Genomic DNA, 17185 nt, shown 5'->3' on the forward strand with positions numbered 1-17185 from the left:
ACCTGGCCTAGTGGAAAATGTCCCTCCCCATCCAGGGGGATTGGAACTAAATGATCTTCAAGGTCCATTCCAACCCAAAACATTCCTATGGTTCCAGGTGTATAACTGAGTACAGGAGAGGGGTCTCAGCAGAGCCTCTAGCAACCCAACGGGGATCCTTCAGCGAGACCTTGCTCTTACTAATTACCACCGTGCCCCACGGAGGGAACCCGGGGGCTGCCGCCTTCCCTTGGTTTCTAAGAGGCCAGAAAAGGAGATGCCGTCCCATTCTGTACCCGCATGAGCAAACACCTCCACCCGCTCGCTGGCTCCCTCTTACTTCACGCTCAACTCGCCCCTTAGGCTGGAGGAAATGAGGACCCCGCGGGCGACGCCTCGGCTCACACTGAAGGAGGCCGGACACAATCCCAACCCCTTCCCCTCAGCCAGGAGAGGAGACACGGCTGCGCAGCGACGGGAGCACCCTCACCGCCCGCCGAGCTCAGGAGAAGAGCCCCTGGGCCCAATGCCGCCCCGCAGCTCGGCCCCCTCCGCCGCCCCGCCCTCCCCGCGCGGCACGCCGGGCCAACATGGCCGCTTCCCGCCCCGCCGGGCGCCCTCCGCTCGGCTGACAGCGCGCTGCCCGCCCCGGGGCCGCCCCGCCGCCCGGCATGGAGGAGAGCTCCAGCTGCGAGAGCCTGGGCGCCGGGCGGGCGGCGGCGCGGCTGCCCAGCGGTGACTCCCTCTCCAGGTAACGGCCGGGGCCGGGTCGCTGCTGCCGCAGCACCGCTGCGGGGCTCGGCGGCTGTGGCGGCCCCTCCTCAGTCAAGAGCCATCGCGGGGTGTGGGGGGAGAGGAAGAGGGCGAGGTGGGGCCGGCAGAGGAAAGGAAGCCGGGGGGAGGGAGCTGGTGCCATTTTCTCCCTTCGTGGGCAGGAGGCTCTGGCGTGTCCTCACCGCCGGGGTATCCCGGTGGGGTGTCCCCGAAGGGTGTCCCTGTGATCGGGTATCCCGGTGGGGTGTCCCCGCAGGGTGTCACTGTGCTCGGTTCGACGTTCCTGTGTCATCGGGGCGATGGTGCACACAGGCAGGCGTGGGCACTGCTCCACTGCGGCCAAGCCGGTTCCTTCTGCAGGCGTTTAATCGGAGCAGGAGGTACCACCCCGCCAGCCTGTCTGTCGATGACCGCTCCCTCAGTGACCGGAGCTGTGCGGTGTGTGCAGGGGCAGGATTTAGTAGATCAGCCGTCCAAGTGAGCTCTTGGTGGAGGGGCAGGGTAGGATGCCAGGCTCTGCAGCTGCCTTTCTGCTGTTCTCAAGCCAGGCCTTACCCTGTGCTTTCACAGTAATGAACTGAGGTACATTGAGCATCTGTGGATTTGTCCTCATGGCTTTTTTTGAGAGCTTGATTTCATGATCTGAATGGCTTTTAATGCCATGCATGTAATTACCAAGGTCTGTAATCCACAGAAGATGAAGCACTTTCCTATTGCACCCTCCACGAGCTGTCGGTGAAGTTGGAACTTTATGAAAGCACATCTTGCTTGGGCTGTGTGTTTGATGCAGGAGAGCGCAGTAGAGTAGCAAGGGAGGATGTTGTCTGATGGACAAGGAAGGATGTTGGCTGGTGGACAAGGAAGCCCTGGGTTTCACTGCAGGGCCTGGAAGCAGGACAGCCTCGTGGCTGAAGATCATCCTGTCCCGTTCTGGCTGCCTCACCATGCCCAGTCTGTAGGGTCACAGCAGCCCTCAGTCCAACCTCCTGCTCACGCCAGGGACAGCTCTGAGGTCAGATCTAGCTACTCATGGCTTTTACCCAGTCTGGGCTTGAAAACTTACAGAGGTGGTTGACTCCAATGATGGAGAGATTGCCCAGCCTCCCTAGGCAGCCCACTGTCATCTGCTGGAGTCTTTCCACATAGACACTGGTGCTGTTTTTCAGGCCCCTGAAGCAGTCTGTGCTCCAGGCTCCTCCAGCGTCTCTTACATGTAGATGTTCCAGCCCCACCATCCTGGTAGCTCTTCCCTGAATTCCTTCCAGCTCATCAGCATCTTTCTTGCACTGGAGGGACATCTAAAACCTGGATGCAGTATTCCAGAAGCACTCTAATGAGTGCCAAGCAGATGGGGGTTCTTCTGTGGATTTCCTGATTCTGCCTCTGTCCTTACAGCCCAGGGTGCTGATGGTCACTTTTCAGCCAGCATCTCTGCACTACCAAGCTGGGGTTTGCTTCAGCAGGACCCCTTTCCCACAGAGCTGCTGCCCAGATAGGCACTGCCCAGTTTGCTCTTGGGTTTCTTCATTCCTGAGTCCTTCATGACTCATCCTAATTTCACCCTCCATTAAATTGTTGCCTGCTCTCAGTTTCCTAGTGCAATTTTACCTGTGCCATGTCAGGTGCTTATAGGCCTCTTTTGCCCTTACCTAATTGACTCCATATATTCTTCTTTTCCCCTCTGCGTCAGTTCAGGCTACTTGGACCCATCTGGAGGTCGGACACTGTAGGAGACAGGCCTGTGGACACAAAAGAGAGCTTAACTCGGAAGAGCCAGTGGCTACAAGGAAACTCCGGTTCAGCCTCTCAGCAGCACGCTCTGCACAGATGGAGCTGTTGGGAAATTGAGATGATAAATGTGTTGCTATTGAGCATGCACAAGGCTATGTCGCCCAAGCCCTCGGAAGGCCCAGACTTGAACAGATTTCTTGGGGTATAAAAAAGCTGATGTAAAAGCTTTCAGAATCTCAAGTCTCTGTTCCAGCACCTAGAACTCATAGAGAATTTTTCAGGTCAATTTTTTATGCATTCCAGTTAGATACCTTTTTCTCTAACTAGGTGTTGGAAATAACTGCAGATATAAAACATTTATCTATTAATACCCCCCCCCCCCATCTTGAGTTGGTGTATGCTGTGAAACATTTTAGTTGAAATGGTCACGATTAGGGCAAAATTATAAGAAGGGAAATTAAGGTTCTTTAAATGAGAGATGCCTGGTGACCATCTGAATGTTTATTATCAACTTCCCCTGCAAATCTGGTGGTATTTATGCACAAATAATTTTCTTATGACTTGGGCTGTGTTTTTTTAAGATTTTTTGGTTGATTTTTTCCCATTAGAGGGCCTTGCAATCTGATTTTATGCATCAGAACGACCTCTGAAGCTAATGGAACTATTTGTATGCATCGAAACATACTTATTTTCATCTCTGTGATTGTAGTCTAATAGCTAGACCAACTTTGAATTGTTAACCTATGCCTACAGAGATGTGACACATTTTCAGTGAGTTTGTTTCAAAAGAAGAAGTTAGCTTTGGGGATGATGTGAGGAGAGCAACAGATCACGAGTGTGCTATCATTAGTCTTTATAATCTGTTTTATTTAAAAGAAACATCAACAAAAAGATGAGTAGGTCACTCATCCCAGATTCACAGTTAGTGAGCAATGTGAAGCCTTACTGAGCTGTAGTTGTCTGTATTGTTTTATGTGAATTTAGAAGACTTGGAAAGCTGCTGGTGTTAGATGTCTACAGGAATGCATTATTTGGATTCAGCTCCAGCTTGAAAGTTAAGTAGTTGTGTTTCTAGACATACTTAAGATCTACCTCTTCAGTAAGACATTCTCACTTATATGTAAGGTTGCTCACATGAATAAGTGCCTTAAAGAACATGCATACATTTGTCTGCCTTTTAATGACATATGAAATCTGGCAGTAATGGCATTTGACAGTGAAAGGTGCTTTGATATTTTAATAGACACTAGTGATGTGCAGTCTCGGTGGTGCCCAAGTAAGATAGGGGAGTAACTAAACAAATGTTACCTACTTTCTGTCCCAACTAGAAAAATGTTAGAAAAATTCCTCATCAGACTCATAGCATAACTGTTGTCCACTATAAAACCCCCAGCTCTGTGGAAATTCTGAGTTAGTTTCAGATGAGCAGCTCACAGCTGATTGACTCAGCTGTCCTCCTAGTTGTGCTGAAGCAGCTGTTCTGCTTTTCCAAGCGTAAGCTGTCTCACCCAGTGCTGGGTTTGGGTGGCATAGCATTGAGTTCTGCAGCTCTCTGTGGTTTCTAAAGGTCAAGATTTAGGATGGACTTTCCCATTGCATCATGCACTCATGGAAGACAGGTGACCATGAGACAACTACTCATAAACAGCTGTGGTGGTATTTAACTAGCAGCTTGCAAGGAGTGTTTTGTGTGCCTGCAGTGTCAGGCCAGGAACAACCTGTGAGGTAGTACGAGGAGTGGGATGAGACAGTGATTCCAATGCTTGATGAGCTACAGTGTGGTTATGTCCAGAAGAGCAAGCTTTACTCAGAGTTATGGACTACTTTTATATCTATAAAATGACCTGGGGATCCTGGGTGAGCAAGTGATATACATCTCAGCTGTGCTAGTTAATCAGATTTCTTCAAAGAGCACTCTTAAAATTAATTTGTAGGTAGAGTTGTGGGTGGGGTTTTTGCTTGGTTTTGTAAATCTGAAGTTGCATATGGACCCTCTGACCTTTGGAATTCAAAGGAATGGCCAACAGAAGTCTGCATAATCTTTCCTTTTGCGAAAGGGAAGCCAGATAGAGCCATGTGTCACTTTTCCTAAAGTCATATGTTCTGCTAAAAGGTGATGTCAAACTTCAGATATTTACTTATCATTAAAAGTGATGAGGCATTTTGTTGATGCAGTGATTTGTTGATTATGTGCCATAGTTTGTGAAGGTATATCTGACATGTGAAGGTATTCCTCTGAAATGTTATGTGAAAAAGCATATTACAGTCCAGTCTGAGTGACAGTCTAATAAGATATTGAAGTGGCTTCCTGTTAGATCTGCAGAAGGTAAATTTGTATTGCCTGTGCAGAAGTGTGGAGGTGATTGTACTGCAGAGAAGTTGCCATAGAAGACGTCAGTGATATTTCACCCTCAGTATAAAATGAGAGAAAGAGATAAGGCAGGGGGCAGATGTTTCCTGCCAGCATGACTGTAGCAGTGTTTGATGTTACCACTTTCTGGTTGCTTGTTACCACCTCTGCATGGGTGGTTATCATCCACAGAGGTCTGCAGGCACAGTGGATTCTGTGCATTGCACTTTTGCTGAAGCATATGAGAATAATCATGCTCCTTGTCTTTGTTTGCAGGCATAACTCTGAAAACATAAACTCTGTGTAAATCAGTGCAGCAAGGTCTGTTGAAGCGATAGCTCCATGAGGTATGAACTCCCCCCTTTGTCTCAAATAAGGTCCTGTCAATACCTGGTCTGATTTAAGGCTACATTGAAGGAATTCTTTCCCCACGAGTGAGAGTGACGCTGGAAGGAGCTGGGTCTGTAAGCTGTTGGCTGGGAAGGGCTTGCTAACACCACATTGCTACCAGATGTATGAGCTTTGCTGATTGAGTTGTTTTGTGATGAGTCATTGGAGTTTGAGTTTGAAAGGGAAGATTTTTGCCAGTTCTGGTGAAATGTGAGTAGCTGTCATTTTCCCCATGGGCTTTGAGAGAACTTCGTGCATTTGATTTCTTATATGTGTGAAGCAGGAGTTCTCAAAAGTTGTTACCATTAAAGACAAGTATGTTGCTGGCTGAGTGTTGATAATGAACAGAGTTTTGCATCTGAAAAACTTAACACTGTGCCTAGAACCAATTAGCAACTCCAGATGGGCTCATTATCATTAATTTTAATATGTGAGTGATAATTTATAACACTTATTTGCAACTGAAGTCCATTCTGAGATTGTTTTTTCTTGTACTGTATATTGTGCAGATAAAGAGCAGGTTTACCTGCTGTATTTGGCTCTGCATATACATTTGCAAAGTGAAGAGAATCTTAGGGTCGAAGATTTGGGGCAGAAAATAACAGTCAGTCAAAAAGAATTCAGAGCTTTTAATTTACATACCAAACTTGTGAAGAGACCTTTGAAGAACTCAGGAATTGTTTTTAGTAGCAATCCTTGGCATGCATGTTTCTCCTCTGGCATTCATCAGAAACCATTCCTACTTCTCTCGGAGGAAAAGTACTTCAGTCTTGGAAGTTTTCCTCTGTCAGGCACGCACGCAGGCTCTGACCATTCAATAGAAGTGTGTGTGTGTTTTAAGTATATTTTCCATTTAAGAATATGAAATACAATTGACAGTCACCTGTTCTTGTATTGTAATTAATGTTATATTGCTGTTTAAAGGCCTCACAGGAATTTGAGGTGCTATGGTCCTAGCTGCTCTACAGACACAGAAGGCAGTAATTTCTGTTGAAGAACCAGTGACACCAGCTATTTAAATGGGCCTAAGCCAGGACTACTCTATTTTCACTAATGCCTTGCGGGTAATTTTACTAAGTTTTTGGATGTGCAGTTGTGCTGAGACTCCTTGCTGAGAGATTGGGCAAAGAGTGAGAAAGCCTATGGATGAGATTAAAAACTGCTGTGGAGAGATGAGGCAAGATCAGACAGCTGGTGAGGAGTAAAGCTAGGCTCAGAACACGACTCTCTTGGGTCCCATCAAGTATGCCTTTTCAGAAGAGAGATGATAATGTTATGTTGACTAAGTCTATTTGCTAGACAGTTTGGGGTTGTATGCATAGTTCCTTAACTACAGGCTATTTACAATAGAGACACAATTAGGGAACCTGAATTTTAAGGTTGAGGATGACCTCACAATGTCAAATTACACAATTCCTCTCTGTTAGCTGATTATACTCCTGCTGTGGCTTCACTTATAGGTTAACACCTGTCTCAAACATATTTTCATATCTATTTCTGATGTTTTATCATCTCCCTTCCCCTTCTAATTGTCTTGTAGCTCACGTACAAAGGCAAGAACTGCATTTGGAAATGTCCTAACACCTCCTGAATGGCTCAGCAGAATCAATTGTCCACAGTTGCTTTTTCATGAATCTTTTCCTGATGACCTGCTTCACTGTTAGTGGTTTTTCAGTGCTGAGGGTATTGACTAGTGTAAAAAGAGACCTAATCCATAGACTGAAAGGCTTATGTTACCAGAAAGCTTAGTTGAGGAAAGAAACGGCAAGTATACAACAGAAATGCATTGAAAACCTTCCAGAGGTCGCTCTGATAAGGTGTAGCATATATAACTGCATAGCGTGTATATAAGATGTAGTTGTAAAACAGGACATGAAAAAAAGTGATCTTGTTATTTGTCTGTGGGAAGCCCATTGCACCGTGAAGAAGAAGATGACAGGAAGGTAAGGTAATGTAGTACTTGGCTTGCAGAGGTGTTTGAGATAACCCGAGGAAGTGAGAATACAGAAGAGACACTGTCACGGTAATTACCCCTGTCTTAATTTTTAACTAAAACACATCTGGCTCTTTTATAGCCCTAGCAACTGGGAATTAATTGAAGAAACAATTGGTGAAAGACAGCAACAAAAAAATCAGTGGAACTTTTCAAGTATTTGTTTTTCCTTTTCCTACCATCTGCAGTTTCTTTTGCCAGGCAATGTTCACACTCGGTAATTTTCCAGTGATTTCAAGGTAGCTCTTTTCCTTGCTTCTCTCTTCTTGCCTCTCTGCTCCGTGAATTCTTTTCCATTGCTTTCTAAACCCTGATAATATTTCATGAAGAGAAGGTGTTCAGAGTTTTCCAGTCCATAACCCTTTCAAGGTGATGTTCTAGTTATTTTGTGGGAGCAGTTGCACAGAGCTAACTTTACAGTTCTGGACCTTTTGTAGTCTTTTGGCCATGGCTCCAGAGTCATTAGTGTTAGGTCACCCAATGGTATGAATTTGATCTGGGGCAGGTGTGGGTATATGATCATATTTCTGCTGAACTAGTTAGCAAAACATGACTTTATGGTTTGGGCTTTTTTTCCTCTTTGTTCTGGGGATACAGGCAACACCTGTTAGGAATAAACCAACATTTTTATCTGGATTTATTTACTGTGATGTTAAGAGGCTACATGCCTGTACAAAATGTTACAATTGAAATCTTGTTCACAGGCAAAAAGGCAGCAACATCTTTATATAGCAAAGAATTTGTTAGTGTAACTGGAATTTTGAATGTCTAGTCCTATTAGTTGAGATGCAGTTGTTACAGTGAAAGAATAATGCTGCAGTTAAGGCTGTCACACATGCAGTTCTTTGTTTCTACCCTCTTCCTAGTGTTATGCTCGCCCCTCCCCTATTCCTCTGGGTCCCAGGGTTGCTGGTTTTATTCTGGTGGTGGTGATGGTAGGTGTTACAGTGAGTTGTCAGCATCTGGAGTCCCGTGCTGGGAGAAGTATGAGGTTCGTGTTGATGGTTTCTCCTTTCCTTACTGTTGGATCCACCTGGGATCATTTTAGTATGTTTGGTAAAACAACTTTACACCTGTCTCTTTCTTCATTGGTCTGCAATTCCGCATTATATTTGTTTTTTGCTATTTATAGTTGCTTTTATGAGTGTTAGATACTATTTCTTTGTTCTCTTTGTTAGCCCTTTGTTGTCCAGCTCCAGATCTGCATTTCTTATAATTGGTGAGTTGTTTATAGCCATTATCTCCAGTGCCAAGCCTATGCCCTATCTCTTCTCATTCTGTGCCTGTACGCCTCTGTGCCACATCCTGTGTCTCCACTTCTTCAGGCCTCTGCTATCATACCAGGCTGTTGTATTTCTCTGTGCAGTTATTATGTTCATGGTAAGTAGCTCATTCTATATAGAATAGTTTCTTGTTACTGCTACCTGTGCAAAACTGGTTGTACTGCACGAACAAAACATACACATGAACAAAACAGGTACAGACACCTGGCCAATTACAGAAGTGCAGTCACAACTAAACCAAATAAGGATGACTGCCAAAATCAGTCATCAGAAGTTGGCTTAACCAGCAAACTGGATACCTTTAACAAATCAAAACTGGTCGGTATCTCATTTGTAAGTGTAACACCTCTGATAAAGAAACGAAAACTGTGGGATCTTCTGCTCCCATTTTACCCAAGTTACTTTTGGAGTAGGATGTTCTTGAAAATTCAGGCTGTGTCCTCCAGTCTAAATGGGCATCATACTTCTACACTGAAAGTGAGCCCCCACACTTTGTGAGAGAGTGTTTCCCAAGATTTTTTTTCTTCAAAGGTGAGGAAGCATGCTACCAGAATGGTCATTAAATGCTGGAGTGTGAGAAGAAGAATATGGAGGGACTGTTTGTGGGTGTGCTTAGGACAGAGCAGTCTTGGCCGTTGGCTTGTTACCTTCAAATTCTGCTGATCAGTGTTGCCTCCAGCACCACGGAGGGACATCTTTATCTTTTTTTGCTAAAGCATATTCTGTTTCTAGATTCCACCTTCTGCTTCTGCTTCCTGCTTCCACTATGCATAAAGAAAAATAGAGGTACCCCAGATGAGATTAGTCTCATCTCACTGGGCTGATACACATCTCTGCTAGTCTATTGGGATTTCTTTTTGTAGACAGTGGGGAAGAGTGAGTCATCTCAGTTTCTCCAGGTGACTGTAAGGAGACCTTACAGTGAGTAATTCAGGTGTGACCTACACAGAACTCCCCATCTTTGTGCCAGGGACAAAAACTGCATTGATGTTGGGTTGTCCTCTACTCTAAAAAAGGAAAGAGCTGTTTCTGAACTCATGTCATTCCTCTTTTTTACATATTAACTAAATCTGTATGCAGCCAAGGAGAGAGCAGAGATTAGTAGTCTGGTTTCCTAAGCCCTGTTTCTTCATGTGTATGTGTAATCTGTCTGGTTTGTCCACTAACAGTTTTTGTAACATTTAGACAACTTTAACCATGTTTGACAGAGTGAAAGTAGTAACTTAAGTTTTGCATTTAAACAAAGATGGAGATGGGAGGGAGGCCATGTCAGCTTTTTCATTACAGAAAAAACTTGTTCCTTTTTCAACGTAGGGGAATACCTAAATGAGAAAGATGTCCAAAAGACTCTGCACATGTTAACAAGGCTTCTCTCACTTCTTCTGTTGGAAAAATACATTATATTCTCTCATTTTTGCATTTCCTTCTTTCCTTGTGCTTTCTCTGGTGTCTGTTCAAATGAAAACAAAAGCAAATACAAACTTCTCTGCCACAAGACACTCATCATTTGGAAACCAGGGTAGGATCTAGTTCAGATTGATGTATCTCCACATGCAGCAGGTATCTAAAACTTCCCTACCCTCAGAGGAGTCAATATATTCCAGAAGTAATTCAGCTGAATTACTGTGGGAGAGCTAAATTGACATTTAGACTACATTGCCTGGGTTCCCACTGACTAGGTGGGAGCATAGACGTCTGTAGTATTTATCATCAGGAGTTAAACCATTCAGACCATGTTGATCCTACTCCTCTTTGAGTTACTTTTTCTTTCTCATATACTGATTTCTGCTTGGGGAGGTTGCAATGTCAGGAGGAAGCATCTGTGGGTGACCTAAGAAGGGTAGATTTCGGTTCTTGCAGGCAGATTCAATTTCATGCAGGGGCTGGGCTGCCAACAGAATGTAGCTGTTCCCAGTCCTTTCTTGATCTGAGTGTGGTAGAGCATGCAGCTGCACAGTGTCTGTGAATGCTTATCAAGGTTTAACACCACGTCAGTTTTGCTAGGTGATAAAAGACTCTCCAGATTGGCTGTATTTAGATATTCTTCCCTCCTCCTTTTGATTTTTCCGCAGGATGGAACAAGTAATGTCACTGATGAGTAAATTGCTGGTATTTTTAAGTCCTGTGGGTGTTTGGTTTATTGGGTTGTGTGGTGTATGTTTGAAAGAAGACCAGAACATTTAACAGTGTGTGTTACGTTCTAACTGAGGTGTTTTTTTAAATAGGGGAATAGGTAGGAATCTTACAAAAGATTGAGACAACACATGCACTGTGGGAAGTAAGCATATATTTGGTAAAACTGTGTAGAACTGGTTCGTAGCATGTAACTAGAAATTACGGCACTAACAGAATACAGATAATAATAGAGGAGTTTTATCTGTCTTTTTATGCAGTTCTTTCTGTCCTAAGGTGATTACTTACTAATGTAGGTATTATTTCTGTTTCTTTCCTTGATCAAGTTAATAGTTATTTTCTAAAACAACAACAAATAAATTAACAAGCAAACAAAAGAATTGATATACTGTGTTAGTTTCCGTTTTTCCTGCTTCTCCTTGCTGTCAGACTCTGGAGTTGTTATTGCAATTTATCATGGGACTGTCTGACTTTTCATTGAAATCCTGAAATAGATTTTTGATTCTGTGTTTTTTTCCTGGCTTAATATGTTTGAAAGAAAGGGGGTGTAAATTTATATGGTAAATATAAACATTGGTAAACTGCAAGAGTGGTTCTGAATTGTATGTAGGGTTTCCATCATCACTTTTGAATGCATTAAGAATAGCCATGGAGACGGGTAGATGTTGCCAGCCCTCTTTCTCCTCTGGGGTGCAGTGATAAATCCAAGGTTGCTCCTGGTGTAGGAGATAGCAGCAGCATCACCCAGGTCTCTTACTTCTCTTTCACAAAATATCCTGAGACCTGGAATCGGCTTCTTCCACAGAAAAGGCTAAGAGAAATGAGTAGTCTTCAAGCATCAGGGAACACTTGGATTTGTCTTCTTGAGTTGCCTTTTTGCTAGAGGCAGTCATGCTGCATGGTGAGCCCCTTGGCTGTGGTCTGTCCAGGCTGCTGCCTGGGCTGTCTTGGGGAGAAGGCTGCAGGTCAGGGCATGTGCCGATTTGACACGGCCCAAGTGGTCGTTTGCCAGGCTTCCTGTCCATCAGTGATCTCCCTAATGGCTTTCTGTGACTTTGCAGCACTTCGGCAAACATCTGAAGCCTGAGGTGATGGAACTTCTCTCCCTCAGCTGTTTTTTTAACCTGTTGTTCTTGGGAGTGTGTGTGTGGAATCTTCTTCATTTCTCATTCAGTCCTGCCCTCTGCAGCATCCTCTATTTGAAAACAGAGTCTCTAGCTCCTTCTGAACAACACCAAATGTTCCCCAAAAGCATCCATAACGTGTAGAGAGGCACAGAGGCGAGCGGGGGGAGCACTGTTCTAGCAACATTGTGTCGACAGTAAGCAGGGTTGCGTTTGGAACACCTCTTTACCTTAGAACCCATGCTAAGGGTCTGTCCTATTGTCCTCCTTGTAGCTGAGCACCATCTCATACCAGCCTGGACCTTGTCAGAAACCAACCTCCCCTTTTGTTCTTGTGAATACAGATTAATTTCATAGTTCTCTCCCATGTGCTGATGGGAGGGTATTGGTTCAGGCCTCTGATAGGTGCTGTTCTTCCTGTTATTTACCTTCTGGATTGTTTGACTCATGAAAGCATGATAATGTGGGCTGCTCGCTGTTATTAATTACGTGCTGCATATTGGTTTGTCTTTGGGTGTTGGCCTTCTATTCTCGGAATCTTGCAAATATTTGAAACAATCAGGCTATTGTTTAGCAAGTGCTTTACACACACTGTAGGCCTTTTGTGGATTTCTGTTGGAAAAAAAAGAATAGAAGAATGACTAATGGAGCACGAACAGTGCTTGTGACACTGCAGTCCATTGTGCAACTATTGAGAGCAAAATTTGCATTCCTAGAAAAGCTTGTTCACGGTCAAAATATAGGACATTCTCTTTATGGCTCATGGGAAAACGTGTACTATATATTCAGCTCAGGATGCTGCTTAGAAGGATCAACTTTTAAAAAATGACATTTTCCTCTCTTGGAACATTGAAGTCGGATTGAGACCCAGCTTTGCTTGGCAACAGAAGTGAATCTTTCTCATTCAGGCAAGTAGCATGGGGGCTATTTTAGGTCTGTCACACACAGGCACAGTGATTTGTTTGCTGAAATGGCTTCTTTTTAAGATACTGTTAAGCTCTGACATTTCTGGCCCTTTTGAATGGAGAGGGTGCATTATTATATTACTGTCTGCCTCCACTGAATGCCAGAGGAAGCCCTGGCAGATGGTGCTTTTCTGTCCTTCAGAAACATCGTGGTTTATGGCTTTGGTTTTCTCCCCCTATGAGACTGTTACAGGTTGCTCAAGTGATGAAGTGGGATATTCAAATGTTTAGAAAAGTTGTGAGTTCCATGCACTTCTGGAGTACAACAACTGTCTGTCCTATGTGTCCTATGTTCCCTGTGTCCCATGGCACAGGGGTTGGAACTAGATGATCTTAAGGTCCTTTCCAACCCTAACTATTCTATGTGTGCCTAAAAAGAGGGTAGTGGGTGTTCGGAAGGGGGAGAAAGCATCTCGTCTATGCTAGGAGTAGTTTGCTTTGGTACTTGTCTAAGTAGCGTAGTCTGTTTCAATTTTCTATTTCACTGTGAGGAACTAAGATTGAGTCACTGCTTGCTGGAGATACTACTGCTTTGTCTGCTCACTTAAGCTCTTTTGGGAGAGGGGTTGCCTGATTACAGACATGCGCAGTGCTGAGCACTGTGGGATTCCTGTCCTGGGACAGATGGTGTTAAGATGCCAGAACTTAATTTACAGCAACAGAGCCTGTTCTGGCCCCATCCATGTGGAGTGGAAGCCAGCACTTAGTGCCCAGCTCCTGCTGCAAGGCTCTGATTTGGTCAGATGCCAGCATGCTTTCAAGTGCTTGCCTGAAGAGGGGAAAACGAGGGACTTCTGAGGACCCTTGGGTGTATGTATACCCAGATAAGGACCATGGGGACCGCTTACCCTTAGCAGTTATCCGCAGAGAACTGCTGTAAATGGGAGAGCCTTATGTGGGCAGCAGCTGGATTTCCCAGGCCAGTTTAGCCAGTACTAGCTAGGACAAAGTCATATTCATGGGGAACAAGCACTGGTTTGTCTCCCTCTGCTTTGATGTGATCCAGAAGATTTTGTAGTATTTCTTTTTCCTTCTCTGGAAGCAACAGGAGCGTTGAAAGTGTTGGGTTGGGAGAACTGTCAGCTTGAGTTTGGGAAGCGAGCAGGCAATGCTTAGTACCTCTGTGTCATTATACTTTTAAGAGACATGCCCAAGTGCTGCAGGTGCTCCTTTCTATCCATGGCCCTGCTGTAAGTCTGAACCAATTGGATCCTGGTCTCTTGGCATCTGAAGCTTCCAAATTAAATTGTATTTGCCACAAGTCATTGTTAATTTGCAGTTTTCACCTTGATTAAGTTTTAGGAATGTGCATAATGAGAAACTTTTCAGAAAAACAGGAAGAGAGGAAATGGAAATTTGCTCTCTGCAGTGTTTTTCTCATTTATGACCTCTGTGTCTGAAACTGTATCGCTCAGTGGTGCATTTTATCACCTGTTTTCCGTGTCAGTTCAGTGCCTATTGAAACAAAACATTCAGTTTGATACAGAGGAGATGGTGTGAACAGCTCATGCCAATTAGCATCTGGGTAATTGGCTCACCTTTGCAAGCAATGAAGCAGCTACTTGTTCTGGCAGGGAAGGAATACTCATAAAGAAGGTGCTGGAGAGGTGACTTTATCATCAGTGACTGCATTTTAGTTGTGTTATTTATAGGAGAGAGCCAGGTTAGTATTTTAAGACATTATTACCAAAAAAGAGGTGTCCTCAAGCCCTATGGATATGCTGTAAATGAAAATGGCATATTTTCCAGAGGAGTATGTCTCTCTTGTCCCATCAGTTTTTCAGATTTCTGGTTGTTGAAGTCGTATGCAGGTTCCTACTTACAGCTTTAGGAGGGAAAGTCATTTTTGTTTGTTTTGTTGGGTATTTTTTTCAGCCAGTATCTTCTTCTGAAGCAAGCAGAGATTTCTTCCTTAGTTTTCACAGTCTGAACAAGTGTCTTCATAGATTGCTACATATAGAATCACAGAATATTTTAGGTTGGAAGGGACCTCAAAGTTCATCCAGTTCCAACCCCTGCCATGGGCAGGGACACCTCACACTAGAGCAGATTCCTCCAAGCCCTGTCCAACCTGGCCTTGAACACTGCCAGGGGTGGGGCAGCCACAGCTTCTCTGGGCCCCCTGTGCCAGCTCCTCACCACTGTCATCATACTCAACCCCTTTTTGCATAGGATTGTTTCGTTTCTTTGAGAACGTGTATATGTGTATATGTTCTCTCTTAACAGAAATGTAGTAGAAGGGATAATATGTGTGTTATATTTTTGATGTTCCTGCTGAACAGGAAGATGGAAATCTCTAAGAAAAATTGCTTGCTAGGAAATAACCAGAAGTCACAAGCTGGGATGAGCCAGATCAGCCCTCATACTAATGGCATGACCTTTGTCTCAGATTTTGCCAGAAGTTGTGAAATTTTATGTGATACATGAAATTGGTTGTCATCACTTTCTTCTAGGGTCACACGGCCTAAGGGAAAAGGTTGTATAGCATGGTCATCCTTAGACCTGATGTTACAGAAAGCTCTTCATAGAGATCTCCTAGGAGTTTTCTTTCTTATGGAGGGTGGACACAGGGAAGTAAAATATCCTGGGTTTGAAGTACAAAGAATGTTGTATTAAGTTCCCTACAATAGGGGTAAGGATACAGGGAGGAGAACTTAGTCCTGCATAATCAGTGCATTTATCTGCATCAGGTTAAAGCTGTGGGGTTTCACAGTTCGGCTCTGGCACTTCTCTTGCATCTTCCTGCTTATCTTCTACCTGACCTGAGTTGACTGTGTCGTGCTCAGACCCTCTTGAGATCAAATCACCCTCTTCAGAAGCTGTACTTGTGCTTTCTTCTTCCAGGGAAAACTGTTGCTTCTCTACACTGGGAAAGCAATAACTTCATTGTCAAACTTTTTCTGTAACAGTTGGCAAAACAAATGGCAACTACAAGTTTTTACTTCTTTTTCTTTGCTTTCTTACACATCGTACTTTTTATATTGCAGGGGTCTGATGGTAGAGATGACAGGCGCATGCCATTTAATGATACTTTTTTAAATGTCTTAAGGCTTTATGACTGCTTTCTCCCAAAATATTTGCCCTGTACCTTCATAATTTAACAGGATAAGTTTGCATGTCTCAGACTTTTGTTTGCAGCTTCTTTACACCTTTGCTGACAGTTTAAGCCAAGCATACTGGCATACTTTCAATGCTGCTACCGACACAGTAATACCTTTCAATTGCCTGAACAAGAATCACCGGAGGGCATCTGTCTGAGTCTACCTTATGTTGGAAAACCATCTGGCATGTTGTGGGATAGTCCTAATAATAACAATGATCTCTTTATCAGGAGTTGAGTCATGGTGCTTGGTTTCCAGTCTAATTCTCTTCTTAGATACGTATATGTATTCCGTATAGCCAAGGGGTTAATACTGCGTGCAGGTACTGTACAAGACCATTGTGCTGACAGCTCTCATTTGGACTCATTTATCATTCAAAATATGGCCATAAGAAATGCATTTAAATAAAAAAAATAATTACTAAGATGAAAGACATAGATCAGTGTTAATTGCATCCTAAACCTGTTTCCTGCTTCTGCCTGGGGAGGGAAAGTGGGAAGAGAGGAGTAAACGGGGATGGCAGTCACAGGAGTAAGGTACGTTCCCGGAAGGTGCTTTCGAACTGTTAGAGGGTCTCTTTTTGCACTTGACACAGACATCCATCAGCAGTGATGATGTGGAGCTGCCTGGACCTGAAACATGGAAAGAGAAATGCTCCAGGAGTTACTTGGTCTTCACTGGTTCCTCACAGGAACATCTGCACTCGGTTTCTTTCCTGTAGGGAGAGCCCAGAGTATTTTGTGAACCTGAGTGTATGTTATTTCCTAGAATCTCAATGAGGTTCAGAGATCACGTCGTTAATTTGTATGTTTATTAAGTTGTATTGAACCAGACCTTCAGCTAGCAGTGATTGGTGCAGCTCTAGTAATTTCCAACCTTTGCTGAAATCTGGCTGAACTTCCCTCAGATGTTCACCAAGTGCCTGAACCCAGCAGTTACATCTGACCATCGTGCCGTTGCCATGCCTCAGAATTGCTCTGTGTTGCCTTATGGTGAACCACAGCTGTTGGGAGTGTGTCCCTGTGAGAACAGAGCGGCCTTGGTGGGATCCTCAGCATTTTAGACCAATACTAGAAGTACCCCAGTCATGCTGCCAAAAGTATAAGACAGCTTTAACTTTACATTGGGAAGAGCTGGGATAATGTGCAGAAGCTGCGACAGAAGCAGGAATAAATGATTTGATGAAGATGATGCAGGAGTGCCGGTGGTGAAGTGTGAAGGCAGCTCTGGTCTCGTCATTCGGAGTTGTGCGTCAGGCCCAGGATGCTCTTCTGCACATGAAGCTGCATGGTTTGGGGATCTTTTGCATTGATAGCAGAGGAGAGAGGTTGACTAAACCACTGAAGCTAATGAACTTCTCAT

General features: G+C 44.1%; 1 protein-coding gene across 4 annotated transcripts in view; it reads left to right on the top strand.

Moving 5' to 3' along the window:
* Positions 1 to 546: 546 nt before the first annotated feature.
* The window catches only part of MTMR2 (myotubularin related protein 2), a 60139-nt gene continuing 43500 nt past the window's right edge, over positions 547 to 17185 (top strand). For 2 of the 4 annotated variants that reach the window (XM_057399812.1, XM_057399815.1), the window contains exon 1: positions 547 to 730. In XM_057399812.1, coding sequence (XP_057255795.1) covers positions 651 to 730 — 80 coding nt within the window. In that variant the 5' untranslated portion in view covers positions 547 to 650. Of the gene's footprint in view, positions 731 to 5110; positions 5182 to 17185 lie in introns of all 4 variants that reach the window. The other 2 variants (XM_057399813.1, XM_057399814.1) reach the window with 2 other exon arrangements.

The sequence above is a fragment of the Pezoporus wallicus genome, unplaced genomic scaffold (genome assembly GCF_028554395.1).
Source record: "Pezoporus wallicus isolate ANWC-B61680 ecotype Strahan unplaced genomic scaffold, APGP_CSIRO_Pwel_v1 scaffold_6446, whole genome shotgun sequence".
Lineage (NCBI taxonomy): Eukaryota > Metazoa > Chordata > Aves > Psittaciformes > Psittacidae > Pezoporus > Pezoporus wallicus.